The sequence below is a fragment of the Atractosteus spatula genome, chromosome 27, assembly GCF_055471065.1.
Source record: "Atractosteus spatula isolate fAtrSpa1 chromosome 27, fAtrSpa1.hap1, whole genome shotgun sequence".
Classification (NCBI taxonomy): domain Eukaryota; kingdom Metazoa; phylum Chordata; class Actinopteri; order Semionotiformes; family Lepisosteidae; genus Atractosteus; species Atractosteus spatula.
The window spans coordinates 509,628-530,080 of NC_142732.1; the positions used below are offsets into that span (position 1 = coordinate 509,628).

At 49.2% G+C, this 20,453-nt stretch overlaps 1 protein-coding gene across 1 annotated transcript; it reads right to left on the minus strand.

The window, feature by feature from the left end:
• Positions 1 to 239: 239 nt before the first annotated feature.
• tex14 (testis expressed 14, intercellular bridge forming factor) lies at positions 240 to 19,981 on the minus strand. Its single transcript, XM_088906897.1, has 29 exons — positions 19,846 to 19,981; positions 19,193 to 19,307; positions 18,651 to 18,816; positions 17,947 to 18,086; positions 16,759 to 16,834; positions 16,340 to 16,473; positions 15,182 to 15,298; positions 14,737 to 14,860; positions 13,704 to 13,882; positions 13,228 to 13,376; positions 12,810 to 13,000; positions 11,227 to 11,326; positions 9,819 to 10,702; positions 9,175 to 9,272; positions 8,198 to 8,292; positions 7,714 to 7,944; positions 7,216 to 7,313; positions 6,659 to 6,769; positions 6,221 to 6,335; positions 5,564 to 5,642; positions 4,799 to 4,926; positions 4,391 to 4,548; positions 3,700 to 4,060; positions 3,457 to 3,591; positions 2,672 to 2,786; positions 1,970 to 2,062; positions 1,618 to 1,721; positions 1,372 to 1,438; positions 240 to 511 (listed from the first exon to the last, which is right to left on the minus strand). Exons 1-29 carry the CDS (start codon positions 19,979 to 19,981, stop codon positions 421 to 423), a joined length of 4,590 nt encoding a protein of 1,529 aa, XP_088763023.1. The 3' UTR covers positions 240 to 420.
• Between the last annotated feature and the right edge of the window lie 472 nt (positions 19,982 to 20,453).

Genomic DNA, 20,453 nt, shown 5'->3' on the forward strand with positions numbered 1-20,453 from the left:
AGGTCTAGAGCTGACAGTTTCAAGCAGGGACCTTGGCTGCCCACTGCTCGGCCTCGTCGGCTCCAGGTCTGAACAGCTTGAAACAATAAAAAGGTGAACAGAGAAAAACTGTATCTCCCATCAGAACAAATCTACTACAGGAAGCTTTAACAGTTCCAAGGCTCCTATCATATAAAAACCAAGAACCTTCTCCACTGAAAATTGAAGCTTACCAAGAACATTTTACTGCACCTTAATGAAAAAGTATAACCTTACTCATTAATGTGTCCTGACTTTGGTGTTAAAATATTACAATTCCATTTTTTTAAATAGCCATTGCCCAAATTCAAATAAAACAGCAGCCCCAGCTGCCAAGGGCAGGTTGGAGAGCGAGGGAGAAGCCCGGGTCCGGCTCTCCTCTGTGCGTCTCCACCTGCAGCTTCAGTCTCGATCTCCGCGTGCCGGCTGCGTGGTCATCGCTGGCCCTGGGTCACTCTGGCTTTTGGTGGGAGTCTGTTCCAAGATAATCAACCTAGGAAAAACAGCACAATCTTACCAGCAGACAGGTTTAAAATTTTGGTTTATAGATGCTCAGCTTTATCACTTTTAAGAAGCCAAATGAACTAAGATTTCACCCCTATTTCTCATTTCTGCTGGTCAGGTTCATATGGGTGAGCAGTCTCAGCAGTGTTCTTGGATTACCAGAAACACTCGGCTTCCTAACACTGTTGAAAGTTGTTGTAAACACATTTTAACCAAGTCCAAAATAGAAATGCACTGGAATTACACCTTTAGTAAAAAAACAGTGCAAGTTAATGCTGTTTTTTTTGGATTCTGCTCGATGTTCAAACTCAGGAGCCAGGGTGTCGAGCTGGTGTTCATCTTCCTCTTGTTCTGGAGTCACTGCATTAACTTCCTGTTGAAATCACATACGGGCTTCTAAATTGTATTGTGCCTTTCATGTGAAGCTGGTGTTGGGGACCTTGTGTCAGACTATGACACCTGACAATCTTCAGTCCACTGATGGCAGACTGTCGCTATGCTCCCAGGCGGTGAACTGCCCTTCCCAAAGAGTCAGGGACTCGTACTCCCTGGATGCTTTTAAGTGTTGCTGTAAAACTCACCTGTTATTAGTGAGGATTTCTCAGTAATCAGTGACTTTCAGTAACTGTTGATGTATGTAACTTGCAAGCTCCACACAAGCCTAATGGTGGAATCGGACGCAGTGCCCAGGAGCTGTGAGGTTGTGGTGTTAAATACTACACTTCCCTGCTGCTATAATTAAGCAAGAGCTAATGTTAATGTAGATAAACAGTTCTTTTTTTCTAGTGTTTAAGTATTAATTCAGGGCTTGATTAAATGCGTTACTTGTCATGAAATGCGCTGCAGTACCTGTGGGGCTGGGCCCAGTGCACTCGGGGGCCGGGTTCGAACTTCTCCCCGTGCTCATCCACGCTGTCTGCAGGCACAGGAAGAGGCAAACCGTCAGCAAGCTGCGACAAGTGAACCCTCTGACTTGACTTGCTGAGCACAGTGGAGCAGCTCTCAAACCAAAGGCCATTTCTGGCAGAGCTGGCTGGAGTCCCAAAAGACACTGCTCTCGAGCTGTTAGTGGGCCGGCGCGTGCCAGGGCGGTACCTGCAGGGCCGAGCGCTGTCCTGCTGTCGGGCTCCTCTGGCTGTCCTGCTCTCTCCCCGCTGGCTGCAGCGGGGCAGCAGGCGTCCTCGCTGTACAGGCTCTCCCTGGGGGGGTAACACACACACTGAGCCACACGGCCGCGACGGACACTGTTCAGCTGTTACCTGCTGCACCAGCTCCGCAACGGACTCTGTCTCTGGACTCTGGTGAATTAGTGATGTGACAAGGGTTTGAACTGTGTCAGCCTGAACTCTGTTCAGCAGTGGGAAGACACGGGGAGAGAGGGTAAACTGTCAGGACGGGCTGGGGAGACACGGCGAGAGGAAGTGATGTCAGGACGGGCTGTACTCACTGAATCCTTGGCCTTGGACTTCTCAGGGACTTCTGGGTGCTGCCTTTCTCTCCCATCATGCCCTGCAGCACCTCGTCCAGAGTGGAGTGAGCTCTGTGAAGTCAGTCGGGTAATGAACTCAAAAGCAACACGTCTCATCAAAATATATTAAATGGAAATATCTATTATATTATACCTGTATATCTCCACTACATGGATACAATAAATAAAATCTTAACAGATTTTAATAGTAACGTATACTTACCTTTATTAATAAGAAGGATGGTACATTGAACCTAGAACCTACCTCATGTTAGAATGAACCTAGACACCTGTCTATAAGAGCTACCACTGTTTTGATTAGTCCTCATAGACTATATCAATGCATTTGTCAATCTGTATGAACTGCATCAGTGATCCAATGAGTTGTCGCCTTGTTCGGGTGTACCTGTATGGCCATACCAGCTGTCCAATCTGCCCGTCTCTCTACAGGAGCCACATGAGGCTGCAGTGTGGAGCGGCGGTTAGGGTTAGTGGTGCCTGGAAGGCTGTGGGTACAATACAGTACTGCAGCTGCACCCTTGAACAAGCTACTTCATCCCAGACCGCTTCAGTAAAACACTATATATAAACTGTATAGATGTCAACCACGTACGGTACTTTGGATCAACGTATCCTTTAGTATTTACATGTATAATATCTCTAAGTGACCCTCAGCAGTACCTGTCCGTCTCCTCCAGCAGACTGCGCCCCTCTCTCAGCGTCTCGTCTGAGGGCGCCTCGATCCTCACCCCATGCCCAGCGCTGCCAGCTTCAGCGGAAGGGGGTTGTCCTCCTTCTGCACACAGGGAAACAGGCATGAGGGACACAGGCCACAGCACTGCGGATCTTCTCCTGTGGCACAGACTCCCACTCTTTACAAGGACATTTCCTGGCCTTCTTTTTACAAATCTTCTAGCCATTATATACACAACACAACCTGAAGTGTGTTTAAGCACTCAAATATAGCTATTTGTTTTTGTAGGTCCTTTCAGCGTGGACACACACTCAGTCACAGCAGTTAGTCAATAACCTCATTAGTACTCATTAATAACAATATAAAATTATTACTTGTTAACAAATAACTTTTAGAATACAAGAATATAGTGTTTACATATTTGGAGCATAAAACATAGCTCTTTATCTGTTTTTATTATTGGTACCCTTTTTACTCAAGGGTACCAATAATAATAATGTATTACAATAATATATTAAACTCTAGTATAAACAGAATTCTTTTTATTCTCTTTGCAACCTCTCTCACATTAATAAAACCTGAGCCCATGAGGGGGACTTTACAAGCCAGCAGTGTTACCAGTGTACTTGGCACCTGTGAGCTCAGTTCATTCACAACTGGGGACTGCAAAAGTGAGGCTTATATTGACAGCAAACTGAGATTCCAGGTGGTTCCAGGAAGCCATGAGGCGGTCTGGACTGCACTCACTGTGAAGAGGTACGCCGGATCTTACCCAGGTCTCGAGCGTCAGCTGCCGGCGAGCCGTCTAGTGCTCTGCTGTACGCTAGCAGGCCTGTGCCAGAGAGGACACTGGCTGCAGGCAGGTCTTTCTCACTTTGGGAGGACGCAGCCTCTGTCCCTGTGGGCCCTGTGAAAGAAGAGACATACTTCTTCAGTTTCCCTCCTGGACCAGTCTCCTCCCCTCCCCGTACAGGGAAGAACAATCTAATCTAGGAGGTGCTGCCCAGCCCGTCACCTTTCGGAGTGGGATGGTCGTCTGGGCCAGGAGTGCATAGAAGCACAGCAGGCGCCCCGGCTGCTGCGGCAGGGCTGTGGGAGTGTGGACTCTGTGTCCCAGGGGCCCCTGCACCCATGCCACTGCCCAGCTCGTCATGGCTATGGGTGACCTGCCCGTCCCCCGCCGGAGAGAGAGCCTCGCCTGTGGCATCCCTGCACTCTGCCGCCGCTGTGCCGGGGCCCCCGGGGCCCCCTTCTCTGGCACAACTGCCACCATCCTGACCCGCGGACGTTCCTGTAGTTGGGGTGTCCGTCTCTCTGCGGACAGGACTGTGGTCCACTCTGGGGGATTGCAGTGCACTGGACACAGAGAGGTCACTCTGCAGGGAAGGGGAGAGCAGTGTAAGAGTCAGGACTCACAGATTTCCTCATGACCACAGACTTCAGGGCCACAGAGCTCAAGGTGCACTCCAAGCACGTGTCTTTACTGTATGTGCCACTTGGGAGCCTTAGAATCTACACTGTTGTGTCAGATTTACCTACTGAACCTAGTCAAGACACATATGCAGCAGTTCATCTTCAACTTCAAGAAGCTTTACAATCTGCAAGGGACACAAATCAATCCCAGTCCCAGTGTATCCACAAAAAGCAGTTTTCTTCAGTCTCAGGAGCAGAAACACTGCTGCCTCTCTCTTGCTGTGCAGTCTTACTGGGCTGGCCATGCCGGCGCTGGCTGTAGCGAAGGTGTCAGCTGTGTGGAGCTGGGTGGGCGAGCTGCCCCAGGGAAAGGTGTCCAGCAGACTGTGGAGAGGCGGCAGCAGCTCTGCAGGTTCCCCACCGAGTCTGGGGTGATGTCTACTCGCTGCACCTGCAACGTCAGCAAACATACTCAGCAAAGCCAGTAAAACACCCATGAGCAGGAGCTCCTGAAGCCTGGCCTGTCTGTTCACATCACACTCTAAAAGGCTAGATGTCAGAAAATTCAGGCACTGAGATGCTTAGCAATCCCAGGTTATTGCATGTTTTCAGGTTCAGATTAAACCTAACTTTGATCAAATTCCATGTGGTAAAAGAAAGATGCATCCCCGTGAGACTGCGGCTCCCTGCTGTAGCTGTACCTGGGTGAAGGGGGGTGCTGTTACAGGTGGGGGCGTTTCTCTTCACTGGGCTGGGCTGCTGTCCCTCCCTGCTGGGCCACTCCTCCTCACACACGATGCTGGACAGATCAGCGATGTCCGGCAGGCAGCTGCAGGATGACATAGGAAGCAAGACGGCACAAGCCGCACAGAATACTACATCAACCAGCTGGAAGGGTTAACAGAAATATTAGACTTCATCAGGAGCTGTCATCCTGAAATGAACAAAGCTAGCTTGTTTGAAGCACCACCATCCTCAGTAAAGCGAAGTCAGTTAGAAATTCCAAGACAAGCTAAACAGGGCAGAAACCACAGAAATGCAGAACCAACTATAACGACCTGTGTAATGCTTTTACTCAAGGTTAAAGGAATAACCATTAAGCTCACAGTCATGCAGACATGAAGTTAACTGTTAGACTGATCACATGTTGCCTATATGATCTTCAGTCTATGTAATAGTAAGATATCCCGTGCTTCAGTCCCTATTGTACAGCAAAGCCCTAAAACAAGCTGCTGTTATGGACTGGTCCTACTCTGTCAACAGGTCAAAGATTGTGTACTGCTGTTGTGAGCTCAAGAAAGTAATTGTTTTACACATCCCAGTGTAGGTTGTCATTTCTCAAAGGATATAGCTGCTCCTGATCTGGATGGATCTCAGCTCAGACTGTCTGGGCCTGGCCAGGATTAGGATGGGAGCCCCCTGCTGGGTGTGTTCTAACCAGTGGCCTGCACTGCCTTTTCTCTTACCTTGCTGTGGGGTAGGAGACTCTCTGGAGGGCAGCAGGGTCAGTTCTCTCTGCTGGGTCTGATATGGCAGCTGAGCTTTCTAGACAATCAAAGTATAAAGCAGGATTCCTGAGAGAGAGGATGAGCTCACAGGCTCACTGGGGGCAGACAAGCTTCCATTCCTGTGTTGTTTCAGCAGGCAGAGACCCTGAGGCTCAGGAATCCTTTAGACAGTACTTCCATTATAATATCCCCCAAAAAACAAAGCACCTAAATGCTAAATTTAGAAAATTGTCATATATTAAGATAATATACATCTCATACATTATTATATGATCATCTTTTGAAAAAACATTTCTTTCTATAATTTACCAATCCTCTTGGTGTCATTTTATCAATCTAGTATCAACACATAGTATTTATACAAAGAGATGAGATGCCACAAAAACCACGCTGCAAGATCTACATGTACTGTAAGGCCATAATCATTCCTGATAAACCTTCTGAAATATGAATGTACTCTGCTACCACTCATTCTTTAATGGCGTGACTCTTCATCCTTCTACAAAAAGGCGAGACCCTTGTCACACCTGAGGCTCTGTGAGCAGTTCTGGGTGAACGGTCCAAATGCCTTGTGACTCTAGTGTCCCTAGCGCATTAACACCCTCAACGCCCCACCTGTCGTGGTTCCGGGCCCTAGGTCACAGGCAGCCATGGCTGGGGCCGCTTGGCCCGAGGGCCGACACACCTCCTCCGTCACCTCAAGGTCCTCCTCAGAGCTGGGCGTCTGCGTCTGGAACGGGAGAGCAGTCAGGCTCAGAGTATCAGTATCTGTGCCATTGTGCACTATATATCCCAGGACACACAAGCAGTATAATTACTCTTAATTAGGCGAGGAGTTGACTTACTGCTTCACCCTGCTACAGGTGAAAGCACAATTTATGTAATCAAATTGGCACCCAAAGGTCATGAGAAGCCCTCTGGCCAGAAAACCAGTGACCAAGACACCTGTTATAACACAACACAACGTTTTACTGATACCAATACCCTTACTGGAACACCAGCAGAAACGAGCCTGAGCCCCGCCCGCGCTTGTGTGACACTTGCGCTGCCCACCTGAGCTTGTCGCCCTGCCTTGTGAAGTTCTGAACCAGGGATGGGCGTGACAAACTCATCAGATTCCTCAGCAGGAGACTCTGCACCCTCAGACTCAGAGCTGACGTCTTCCTGTCAAAGCAACAGCACTCGTTCAGCAAGAGGACCAGTGTCAATCACCCTTACAGACATTTTTGACAACAGTTGCTAATTATGCATCAGAGTGGGAAATGCATTTAAAATGGAGTGGTTCCAATAAGGCCTGCTCTTCCAACAGGCCCATCTGCAGAGCTCTGAGCTCCACAATGCCTGAAAGGTGAGTCAAGGGTGACTGGAGGAGCATCATTTCTCTCACTGCAAAGTCCACAGGTACTCGGCAAATCACAGGATAAAATACATAATACATACAATTTAAAAAACCCTCACCTGTCTGAGGACCTGAGGGAGTGACAGACACCCCTCACCTGTCTGAGGACCTGAGAGAGTGACAGACACCCCTCACCTGTCTGAGGACCTGAGAGAGTGACAGACACCCCTCACCTGTCTGAGGACCTGAGAGAGTGACAGACACCCCTCACCTGTCTGGAGCCTGTGTCCTCCAAGAGTCTGGCAGAAAGACTAAAGGTCCTGTTGATGGTGTGAAACTCAGCGTCACTCTCACTCTCACTCTGAACACCTAAGGAGGGAGACAGGAAGGACACCGAGACAAAGCAGGAGACTGTAGAATCAGATCAACTGCCTCTGTAGATGCATATTTTCAGAGTGAACTTTATAGTTGTGAGCTGCAGAGCCAAGCTTGTGCTCACTCTTTCCTGAAGAGAAGCTACATAAGTTTAAAACTAAGAACTTACAGAGCTTAGAACAGTAAGAAAGTTTCTGAATGAAAAAGAGTGCACATGTAAAAACGTATAAGTCAGGAAATATATGCCTTTCTGTGAATACATGTCACAATTCCAAAATTTAAAAAAAGATTAAAGGAGAATTTCCTTTTCTTTTCTATCCCTTGTCTTGATGTCACCTTCAAGCCTCCTCTTTAAGAAAGTGGGGATCACACTGGATGTCTCCTAACATCCCACCTGCAAAGCTCTTGAAGAGACGCTCTAGCTTGGTGCTGCCCTGGCTGCTTCCTGACCCCTGGCCCTCGTGCCCAGGTCTTTCGGAGCCCCTGTGTCCACTGCCCTGTGGCCTGCAGGGATGTGAGAACTGGGGCGTCCTGTCCTCAGTGTCCTCACTCTCGCTGCTGGGCGTCCAGGCTGCGCTTCCCAGCCGGCCGCGGGTCATCTTGTCCACCACCTGCGTCACCTCGCCTGCACCACACACACAGCAAGCAGTCGAGCTTTCAGCTTTCAAATCTACCCTTCAGTGCACTGTACAGGTGCATAACAATGGATAATGCATGTTGTGTTTTACTGTGGTGGGGTTGCACTTCTGCTGTGTTTTTGTCAAGAGTCCTTTCCTATATAAAGGCAAACAATTATTATCATCACATGAGCCCAGTCTGAAAGGTTCACTCAAGACTGATACACACTGAATCTACATGGATGAAAGATGAATTCTCACTTGTCCACTTAGCAGCAGCAGATCTGTGACACCCGGACAGGCCAGCAGAAACTCGATGCTGTGTCGGTCCTGCGAGTCTCGAAAATCCTGTGAACCTGTTATGTTGCATCCAAGTTTAATTAAAGCCTTAGTCAGGACAACGCGTAAACGCTCTCTTTTCAGCACATGGCTCATATTACTGCAAAAAGCTGTAGCCACTTATTTTGCAACTTAAAAATCATTTCTCGCTACAAAAAACCTTCACTGCAACATTGACATTTATTTCATTTATTTATAGTTAATTTGTCTGTCACTTCCGTTTCATTCACTCACTTTGCTATGCTGCAGTAAACTGTGCTCAACGCAGCTGTGCTGAGATTCTGCCGTTTTATACGGGTATCATACTGGATTGGAGTTCCCAATTTCTTACCCAGTCAAATTTAGAACCGTGAATTTCCACACCGGCTCTAAAGAGTAGGAGACCTGCACAGCCATTCGTGTCCTGACAGGAGAGTTAGTGCATCTCTCTGTGACTTCACTGCAAGCACCTTGCAGATCGCAGGAGCCTCGGCTTCATCCCAGCACTACCCTGCCAGAACCCTGTAAGCTGTGTGGGGAATCCCAGTCCGTCAGCTAGTGACACCACTGAGAATTAGTTCTGACATTCCGAAATGCTACGAGATATCTGGTACTTGCACGGCCTTCTATGAAATGACCATGACGATTCATAACATTCATTATTTTAGGGGCTCATGTTTGTCAGTGCCCTCCCCTCTGTGGCTAGATTACAGACTCACTGGTTGCAAAGTGTGTCACCATCTTGACTGTCTCATACAGAGTCATGAACAAAACATGCCAGAGCTTTTAAAGTCTGGATATTAAGCACTTCCTGAGAGCCGAGAATGTTATACCACAACATGTAGCAGGGCCATACGAGTGCTGAGTCAGTGCTGTAAGGATCAGCTGCAGGGCCATGAGAGGGCGCTGAGTCAGTTTACCTGTCCTGGGGGCCCTGGCTGTGGACAGTACACTGCTCTCTGCACGAGTGCTGGCCTCCTGTCTCTGCCACTGCAGCAGCTATGCTCCCTCTGCCTGCCTGAGGGGGACAAGCAAGAGCTCTTGCCGATTAGCAGTGTCCCCTCTTCTTTACACACTGCGCTGCAGCTGATCTCCTTCTTCTTCACACTGCTGACAGACCACTTTATCTCTCTTTGAGAGCAGGTGTATTTAGGTAAACAATAGTAGAGGGGACATCTTGCACAAATTGCCCTCTATACTACTATGTATAGACTCCTTCTCACCTTAAAACAATGGCTGGGTGTGAGTTTTGGATCAATAAGCTATTAGTATCTAAACAAGCTAGAAAAGACAAATAGAATCAAAGTTTCTAACCCTGAACAGACGGTTAGAAATCAGAAACAGAAGTCAGAAATACCTGTTAGTAGCAGGACATGTGTTAAGGAGGCATATCTTTATACGAGGGGTTGTGGAAGTCTGGGACAAGCCATCCCAACTCTGATAACTAACCTCTGTTCTGTTCTCATGACTCTCACACTCTCCCCACCCATTCCATGCTATCTCAGGCACTGAACCTGGAGAACACTACACTTCCGCCTGGTAGCACTGATGTGCAGCGAGTTACCTGAGCACGTCCAGGACGCACAGTTACGAAGCTGTCATCCAGGGCGGAGCTGTAGTCGCTGACGCCCTCCCCCTTACTCAGGTCCTCGTGTTCTGCCGGCCAGTCCGGGGGCTCGTCTGCAGCAGCGGACTGCTCTGCCCTGCGCAGCCCTGAGGGCCAGGCCCTGGCCGGGAAACCGTCGCCAGGATGGGCGAAACGGTAGTGAGCCGGAGGACCCACGGCTCTGGAAAAACCCCACTCAGAGCCGGAGTCCCAGGAGTCCTCCGTCTTCTCACTTTGTCGGCTGTCGACCTCATCGGTGAGTCCACGCCCACCACACACATGCTCATGGCCGACTGCCGGCTGCCTCTCTCCCTGCCCCCAGGGGACAGCAGAAGGCACCTCCCGCCTGCCCAGTGCGGCCCTTGCCCTCTGCACGTTGAGCAGGCTGCTCTCCGACTGCTGCAGCAGCACCTGCGACACCTTCAGGTTGAGCACGCTGGCGCTGATCGCCTGACAGACCTTGCTGGGCTGCTGCGCTGGGTCATCACCCTCCTCTTCCAGCTCGTCCTGGGTGGGGGTGCCATCGGAGCCCGTTTCCCTGCTGCTGTCAGAGTCCAGGCTGTGGTGCAAGGAAAGCCTGTGGGCATCTAAGGGCAGGATCTCACGAATGGAGACCTCACTTGCACGGAAGGCATGCGGTGCATCAGACAAAGCCTGTCCCAGTCCCGGACAGCCCCCCTCGCGGCCCTCCAGGTCCCCATCGCCCGTGCCCGCGCGCAGCTCATACTCCCCCTCCAGCAGCTGGTCCAGCTGGCCCAGCTGGTCCAGGATCTCCCGGTGCACAGCGCTGTCGGTCAGCACGCGCTGCGGCTGCCCCTCCTGCACAGGAAGCGAGCGATGGCCTGAAAATCAGCATCGACACAGGGAGTCATCTGGGTTTCTACATGTTTTTCACTTCAAAATACATTCGACCAGGAGAGGCCTCATGAAGACCTCTTTATAGCAAGATACAAACAGCACTACCCTCTCCACAGAAAGGAGAAAAATTCCCTTTAAAACATCAAGGATTACTTCTATCATCTGAAACAAGTTAAATTATTCTTGACACATTCAGATTTCCAATTTCATGGAAAAGCTTTCTAAAAAACACCAGTCAATCTGTGGAGATCTGATCTCCATAGTGACCAGCTGTCCACCAGTCACTCAGAACTGTGAATAATCAACAACACTGTGGTGACAAAAAGTGCAGCAGAGTGAGACAGGTAAGTATAAATTTGGATATTTTTCTCTTGATACTAAAACTGATCTGCTCTGAGAAACCGATACTAGCAGGCTTTACTGCATCAGTGTTTTAACAACAAGTTTTACATCACTTTATTCAATCTCTTCTCTCTTGTTCTGTTTGCAATAGGAGTTTCAGGCTCACCCTTGGGGTCCTGCACAGTCTCCAGCACCCAGCCCCCAGCCCCCACAATCGCCGGGGCCAAACAGCTCCCCCACCTCTGCCGGCTGCTCTGGGACAGCTCCTGGGAAACACAAAGAAACCAGTCAGCATCGGCCAGCCCTCCCAGGGCAGTCAGATAGATATGAAGTCAGGTATATAGAGGGAAACCGCAAAGATTACCGCTGTGGTCGAAAATCCCATTTCATTGATTGTGAAGATCTTCTTTGCCTTGTGAACAATAAAACCATAACATTGCATTGCTGATTATAATGTTCACGATCTCTAACAATTTTGTGTTTTCACAAATGCAATAAACTCAAAAATAAAAATAAGGTAGGGAGGTCCTGTGTTAAAATTTAAAATACACTGGCGAGCTGGTTACACAAGCACAGGGCTGTCCAACCCCAGTCCAGGTCTTATACAGCACATATCAGTTTATAAAGACCTGCAACATGTGGGATCATAAAACACAGGACTCTACACCTGTAGTTCTTGAGAATCATAGAGTGTATTTTCATGTCAAATGACCTTTACAGAAATGAATACATCACCTGTTTCAGGTTCATACATGTTTCAAGTGTGCAGAAGTTGACGATTTAAATGTGGGCTATAAGACCCACTGGATTGAGAGCTGGCCATCATCATGTCTTTCTGAACTTTACTAACTCATCTTATATTCTATGTGACCTCAATTTTGTTGTTTTTTCTTGGACTGTATATAATAGAAATGCATAAATAAATGTTTGATTCTTAATTATACGAGTTGTTAAACATCTATGTCTTACAACTCACAAAACAGAAAGGCAATTCTGTTTCTTGCAATTCCCCAGAAATAAAACACACATTTCCAATCTTACTATCTGTTGTAACACATACTTTAAAGGGGAACTGCAATGTTATTTTTATATTTTGGGTTTATAAAGAATTAGCATTGATGAGTGCATTTCAAACCACAGTAAAATTAAAATGTACACACTGACTTGTAAAACCTCCAATTTGCATCACAAAATAGATTAAATTTCCCTGGTAAGCACAGCCCCATGTTCTGCAACTTGGAAAGAGGGAAAAAAAACTTCCGGTGAGGTGAAGCAGCTCATGCAATGTTTCAGTCACTAAAGTGTGGCAAACAGATCAATTAGTTCCCTACTGATCTTCCCACGAACACATTTTCCCTTAATGGACAAGACGCGTGTGTGCAGCTGCAGATGACAGTGTGCTCGTGCTGGACCGGCCCCACTGCGTTACCTTGACGACGCTGCGCAGGTGCAGATCGCAGTGTGCTCGTGCTGGACGGGCCCCACTGCGTTACCTTGACGACGCTGCGCAGGTGCGGATCGCAGTGTGCTCGTGCTGGACCGGCCCCACTGTGTTACCTTGACGACGCTGCGCAGGTGCGGATCGCAGTGTGCTCGTGCTGGACCGGCCCCACTGCGTTACCTTGACGATGCTGCACAGGTGCAGATCGCAGTGTGCTCGTGCTGGACGGGCCCCACTGCGTTACCTTGACGACGCTGCGCAGGTGCGGATCGCAGTGTGCTCATGCTGGACCGGCCCCACTGCGTTACCTTGACGTCGCTGCGCAGCTGCAGGCGCAGGTCCTGCAGGCTGGGGCTGCGGTCCTGGGGGCGAGGCTGCAGGCCGCTCCTCACCAGCGCGTAGTAGGGCGGGGGAATGCGCTCATCAGCAGCCAGGGCCTGCCCGCTTTCCACAGCCTGCCTGATGCCCCGCGGCCCCACTGCCCCCCACGGCACCGTGTCTGCATGGAGAAACACCATCTCAGCCACCGCTACACCAAGACTACACCATCAAGCACAGTGCTCATGAGCACAGGGTACGGTCCTAAATTTTCATTAGGATCTCCTGGACAACTATCTACTTGCAAAAGCACCTGAGACAGCAGCCTTTGAAATGAGATGGCATTCACACAGGCACAAACACAGGGCTTGGCCCAGGGGCTAAGAGCGGAGTGCTTTATTCCAATACCTGTATGAAGCTCCTGGAGGAGGGCACACAGGCTGTAGAGATCAGCCTTGCCAGTACAGGGCCGCCCCCTGATCACCTCCGGGGCAGCCCAGTTGTACAGCTCCGGGGGCAGAGGCAGGCAGGCGTTGACTCTGAGGGGGTTCCCATCACTGTCGCTCAGCACGCAGACACAAGGGCAACATCAGCATCAAGAAGAAACCTCAGATTGTTTTCATCCCTATGTATATTCACTTCATACAAACTCTCTACCTACACTTGGATCACTGCAATGACAAGAGTCTCTTAACCTCCAGTAAGTCTGATCCAGTAGGTTTAATAGCTAATTAAACCCTCGCACGTTACTGGTCATTTACATAACTTGTTATGATTTTTGCAATTTGCTTACAAAAATTATGCAGTAATTGAGCACAATTTAACTGTTCCAAGACCTATAAAACCTGCTGAACTGTGGCTGTACAGGACACCTGTGCCCTTACCTGAGCTCCATGAAATGCAGGCCAGTAATCTTGGCCACCCCAGGGTGAACAAGCAGCACAGCATGAGAGGACAGGCTGCGGAGGACCAGGCCGCGGCAGTGCAGGTACACCAGGGCGTCACACACCTGCAGCACCACGGGCAGCAAGGCATCCATCCGCAGCACAGGGAACTGGGCCCTCTGCAGAGCAGGGGATCAACACAGACACAGCTCAGGTAGGACACCTAGGGCCTGAGACACATGGTTTTCTGAGAGATATTAAACTCTGCGATATTAGGCTGCAGCAGACAGGCACAGACCTCCCACTCAACATTCTCCAGTCATTCAGCAAGGAGTTTTAGCTAAAGGTAACATGTCATTATCAAGTCTGACCGTATAACAATTTTCCCCATGTACAGGTGCGCTGTTAAAACAGGTCAAAACTACTGGTTTAGTTTATGGCATTGGAATAAACTTATCTAGGGTGAGGACGAGACCAAACCAGAGGTGTGGGGTAGTCTTCTCAGTCCTCAGACACAGCGCACAGGCAGTCACTATAGTGACCCAGCCTCATCACGCAGAAAGGTCTGTCATGGAAACAGGTCATAAACCATCCATCCAACGCATCCATGCAAAACCATGCCAGAGCTCCACGCGAGAGAGCCCAGGCGCACGGTGTTGCAATTCTCCACCACAGAGCTGCACAAAAGGCCTTTAGGATTATTCACATCAGGAATGACGGTCAGAATGACAGTGTCTGAGGAGCCGAGCATTTCAAACTGCAGAACAGCTGCGAGAGTTTGTACCAATTCATCAGCACTGTGTGGGAGGAAACTCTCTGACTGGTGGCACGAGGTCTTGCCTTTTCATTACACTTTACACTTGACTGCAGAAGTGGAATAAGCTGACAGCCAATCCACGTGAATATCACTGCGCACATTCTCCCCCAAACTGCCACATTGAACTTCGCCTCCCACTACTCCACCTGCTAAACCCAAGCTGAATAAGCGTTTTGCATGGTGATATGTCAACAGGCTTTATTAATTTTCTGTTACCCTGTGGTGCAGGAGGTCATAGAGGGATCCGATGTGCACTCTCTCAAACACCAAGCGGGGTCTCAGGGAGTCAGCAGACACACTCACTGCCAGCAGCTGCAGCAGGTGGGGGTGGAACAGCTGACTGCAAGAGGCAGAAACATCAGTCACAAGACATCCGAACTTCTCCACAGCTGCAAAAGAAACTACACAGGACCAAAAGTCCGTCACGACGGTCTCCTGCATGAGTTGTGAACACCAAGGCATAGCTTGATCTCGCTGTTGGACCAAAGTCTGCTAGCAACCACACAATCCAGACAGACTGAAAGCCATCCCCTTGTTCCATGTGTTTGAAGACCAGTTTGTCTGACATGCCAAATGTTTTATGCTAAAGTCTACAGTCAGTCTACAGTCCCTCTCAGGTGCAGTGACTGAGGTCAATGCTGATGCCCTCCTCCTCTCTCACCTGCAGTACTCTTGCTCGATGATCAATAGGTCCAGGTAGCAATCCTTACTGCCTCGGTGCACTGCGTTATGAGCCTGCAGCTCCTTCACTGTGACCCGGCACCCATTCCAGCTGTAACTGAGACAGACAGACTCAAGAGTGCAACGGATATGAATCAAGGCTCCCCTGGTACAGATCATCATGTGACATTATCCAAGCTCCTCTGTCCTGTGGGGAATCTCGCTCAGAGGCAGACAGGGACACGACCCAAGCATGAGCACACAGTGCGTCAATCAACAAGCTCAACCTGTGACTGAAACAAGCACATTTACTGGCTGAGCCCCTTGGGAACCCTGGTCTCCTGGTCCATTGTAATAAACACAGATTTTTGCAAAATTGCACAGTAGACGTGACACTGAAAAATGATTTACATAATCATAATCACGTTGAGTATTTGTTGAAATCCAAGGTTTCTCCAGGATTCTTTGATAAACCTCAAGTCTCGAGTGCTTGGCTGTTTATCTCTTGAGGTCTAGTTAAGAACTTCATTGGTACAACAATGATTCGTTATTCTTGATATATGTAGGCCATTGGCATTTTACATTCAAAGCTCTTTTGACATGTTTTAATGCAATATTTAATGAAAGATTACTACAGAAGTCATGCATCTCAACTGCTGCTCCATGCAAACAGACATCACCGAACTGTTGACGTCCCTGATCTCAGCACTGACTCAGCAATTCATATGCCCAAAATACAGAGCACTCACAAAACCACTCACCAAACTGTTCAAAGATCATCGATTTTTAAAGACTTGAAACAATTTGTGATTAAACACATCATTTCAAACACAAATTAAAAGCCATAAACCTTAACCAGAGGAACCATCATTCCTTTGTCTGAACAAATGTTGTGGGTTCAAATCTCAAACTTGAGGCAGCGCTGTTGTACTCTTGAGCAGAGCATCTAACTCGATTCGGTAAAATGCCCATAAGAAAAAAATGGCTACACGTGTAAGTTGTTCTAGATAAAAACATCAGTCAAATAACTTAATAATAATTCGTAAAGTGTCCTTACAAACAGGTGATTTCATGTGACCAATAATGGATTTTGACCCTGCGAGGACAGGGCTGGAGACTCCTGTTCCCAGCAGAAATCCTATGTAATTCCGTCCCTTACTTGGTCATACTCAGGATGGGTCCACAGGAAAAGGACAGCAGGGGCTCGTCTTCTGCCTGTGCCAGCTCCCTGTCCCTGATCATGGGCGTGCAGGCCAGGAAACCAGTGGCATGGCTCGGCCCACCCGCACACAGCTACAACAACAAGCCCAGGTAAGACGTCCACTTTCATACCCACTGTGCCTTCAGTTCTTCAGATGATGCCTTAACCTGTTAAACCACATTCGTTTGTGATTATTTTTAAAAAATGGCTTTACACATGCCCATTATTAAAGTGCGAACCGGGCAACTGCGAGTTCTGTTGGGAGGCAAAGCAAGAGCAGGGTTAATAACTCCTGGTGCAGGACAAGCACAGGTCAGACACCACAGCAGCTCATCCGAGCACAGCCTGTCCCCGAGCCTGAGCCTGTGACACAGTACCTTCCCGAACCCGTAGCACTGGACTGTGGAAGGCAGCTTGGAGTTTGGCTTTCTGTTCACGTGCAGGTCAGAGCCACTAGAACAAAAAATGACAGCTGAGTCAGGAACTCCCAGGCTGATGAGCAAGGCTGTGGTCTTACAAGAACACTGCTCTACATTTTAATATATAAAACACAGACAGCTCCTGCTCTGAGAAGGAACAGATAAACTGCTTTTAGCACCAATGTGCATTTCTGTTTGCATGTATCTCATGCACACAAATATTCAATAATCAGATAAAAATGTTAGTAAAATTTTAAATAAAAAAATAAATTTATTTAATTCAATTTTAGCTTTTGTCTGGCATTTCATTTCTTATTTGCGTGACTATCGCAACTAATTAAAACACCCAGGACTACCTAAAACAACTCTCGTGTCATAGTAGGAGGGTTCAGACAAGATGGTGGCTCTTGTGAGGACAAGATTGTTAGAACAGACGAAAAACCAAAAGGTTAGGGAATGAAAATGAAAGGGATATATTGATCACCAGTCCTCATGTGGACATGCCTCAAGGCCTGCTGCGGCTAACAGGAGGTTCAGAGCCGACAGGACGAGTGGCACGCAAGCGCTTGGGGAATTGCAGGGAACTCTGCTTTTTCGATTTAGAATCAATAATTATATTTAATTTCCCACGTCTCAGCCGCAGCTGCAAGCCCCACAACTGCACACCTCCTCCTCCGACCTGCCCACCTTCAAGCCATTTGTCTTTTAACACATCACAGACCCCACAGCCCCAGAACCAGAAACAGCGCTGGCTGGAGGAGAGGCACGTCACTGACAGCACCACCTGCCGGCAGGCCCCCAAGAGGCCCTTGAGAAGCCGACTAACCCCACCCTCCTCTCAGCTGTGCGCAGATCTGGGGAATCCCAGTCACAGGCGGCTAGTGAGACGAACCTGGCTCGAACCCGTGAGCACAGAGCTGCACCAGGTGACCCCAGGGATCACTGTTTGCCATGAGACAAGCATGATTTAAGCAATTAGACCCAACACTACTCTCAGTAGCACTGAACTAATCGAACACTGCCGTTTGAAGAATCCTGGTCAGTCCGATAGTGACACATCACAGGTCTGAGCTCCCGATGTCCAGATCACGCAGCTCTACCTGCAATCGGAGTGCAACGCACTTTCAAAAGGCCCTCGTTCCTCACCCCTGTCTGAACCTCTCCAGCAGGGAGGGCGAACGGACAAGCGTTTTGCAGGAGCATCTAGACATCCAGGAGTCTCTGGCCTGGCTCGGCTGGGTGAAGGCCTGCATGCAAGCCACACAGCGCTGCAGGAAATCCAGCATCTGGGAAGACAACCCTCAGATGAGGAGGCACATACAGGAACAAGAAACATTCACCACATGAAATACTGGGAGATCATTTAACCAAATTCCAGAGCATATTACTATAATCCCAGAGTAGGCTCCTTATCAAGTCAGGTCCAGGTGAACAAAGCATCATGGCCACCCTGCCTATATCTGAGTACAGCATTCTGGGATATTTTAGAGAAAAGGCTTTCTGACCTTGCTTCAGGAGCAGATCCCACATTTATAACACTGTTCCTTTGAGAAAATCAGTTCAGAGGTACAATATTGCAACTTACGACAGCTTTCAGAAACCAACTGTGCTGTCAATCGGAGGACTGCCTGTATTTGCCAAATCATAACACAGCTGTAAAAGATTTAACTGTGCTCAAGCCACTCAGTCATGAATATTACACCTCAGCTTCCGCTGCTGCTGAAGGTTATTCCAAGACCAGAGAGTGAAGGAAACTGAGCATTCCAGCCTGTGCACTTGAAACGACCGCCAGGGTGTACCAAGCCCACTGGGCCAGTCTGCAGTGTTGCACCACTGCGGGGTGGGGTTACCCGTGAGCTGTGCTCCTGAGGCCCCTCCCTGGCCCAGGCTTCGGGGGTGCGCCCCTCCCGGTCGTGCAGCCGCAGGTCCCCCCCAGCCTCCAGCAGCCCGCTCACCAGCCAGGGCTTGCAGGAAAAGGCCGCAGCATGGACCGGCGTGCTCCTGTCCTCACAGCGGCTGCAGACACACGCAGACACATGCACAGGGGATTCCAGAAAGCCAAGAGCCCTCTCTGATTAGTCCTCCAGTGGACTCAACCTGTTGACATCAGGGCCACAGGGCTCAATGGCTTTAGTGACGGGGCCACTTGAGGCCCCAAACTACCAGTTTTTAATTAGTCTGCCTGACCGCTACATGAGATACAGGCAACAGGCCACCAAAACCAGCAACTGTCTTCGTGTCACGGCTCAGCGCTGGGCGCAAGACTGGCGTGGCTCTTCCTGACCACACTGCGACCCACAGGCCTGTGCGCTAAAGGTCGTTTGGTTTGTGATTTAACGGTATGTGTGCAGGGTCCCAGAAGTGAGGTGCGAGGCGTGACTCTGGGTCTTACTGGTTGGGGTTGGCTCCATACTGCAGCAACAGCTCCACAGCGCTGGTCAGGCCCAGCAGAGCGGCGCAGAACAGGGGTGTCTGGCCCAGGTTATTGGCAGTGTCCACGTCCACTCCTGGCACACAGCAATCAAGGTTCAAAGACAGCAGTGACTCCCCTGTCTGTGTCGGAGCATCACACCGCACACACAGACACCCATCTCCACTGCGTAGGGTCACAAGGGGCTGTCCTCACACATTTACACACCCAGATGGATTACATCATTTCTATAAAAATCACAACACTGGGGGGAAACACTTATTTTTATTTTCTGTTCTTCCTAACCTGTTTAATACACTGAGGTCCCCCCACCTCTGTAAGGAGGCTCAGAAAACTCTAAATGAACATTGTAAAATGTGTCTTTTGTTTCCATAAAATAAACTGAAATTATGAATAAATATGTTTTCAGATTTGCCACATACAGTTAAAGACAGTACGCACACTGCCCTATCTAGATTAAAAAACTCACACTGCTCCCAGGGTGAGAGCAGGAGAGCAGTAACTTGAACGCCTTGTCAGGTGTGGAAAATTCTTTGCAATATGGGTCTGATGACGGCGCCGAGCTCCTGGTGTGGAAAGCACCGACTCCCTTCCCAGCCGGGGATCTTCCTCACCTTGCCTGAGCAGCTTCTCCATCTTCAGCAGGTTCCTGTCCAGGGTGTGCCTGTGCAGCTCGGCCCCGCGGCCCGGGGTCTTCACCTGGCCCAGGGGCACCGGACAGGGCACGGGCGGGGCCCCCGTGTGCGACATCACGCCGGCCCCCAGCCCCAGGTCCACACGGCCTGCCCAGAGGTGGGGGCGCCCTGGGGGAGCCCTGCGCTCGGAGGTCTACAGGTCAGCCTAGCCCAGACCCTCGCCTGTGAGGTCACAGCTGGCCAGAGCGAAGTCCTGGACAGCAGCCCCCCTTCAGGACCCAGTCACCCGAGAGACCCACAGCAGGCCCAGGGCTGAACACGAGGAAGGGGAATGAAGAGACTCGAGTTGTGGTAGTTTTCATGGACATTATAATAATACATGTATTTTAAGCAGCACCACAGAGTGATTTTCATCAATTGTAAAAAAAAGTACTAAAACAAACGAAAATGTATAATGGAAAATGGAGCCGACACATACACTAATGGTGTAAAACTCTTCCTTAAAAAAGTTTATTACTGAGGAACCAGGAGTTATGGTTTAAAAGGAGTTGATTAACAGCACGTAAATAAGGTTCAGTAGTTCATTA

What these genes read in the sequence shown, in the direction of transcription:
- tex14 (XM_088906897.1), bottom strand. Translation starts at nt 19,981, where the DNA reads ATGTCGCACACGGGGGCCCCGCCCGTGCCCTGTCCGGTGCCCCTGGGC. An exon ending in AGTGCTACGGGTTCGGGAAG is followed by an intron (nt 16,474 to 16,758) that starts GTACTGTGTCAC and finishes TTGTTGTTGTAG; the next exon opens with CTGTGTGCGGGTGGGCCGAG. An exon ending in TCTCTTCAAGAGCTTTGCAG is followed by an intron (nt 7,314 to 7,713) that starts GTGGGATGTTAG and finishes CTCCCTCCTTAG; the next exon opens with GTGTTCAGAGTGAGAGTGAG.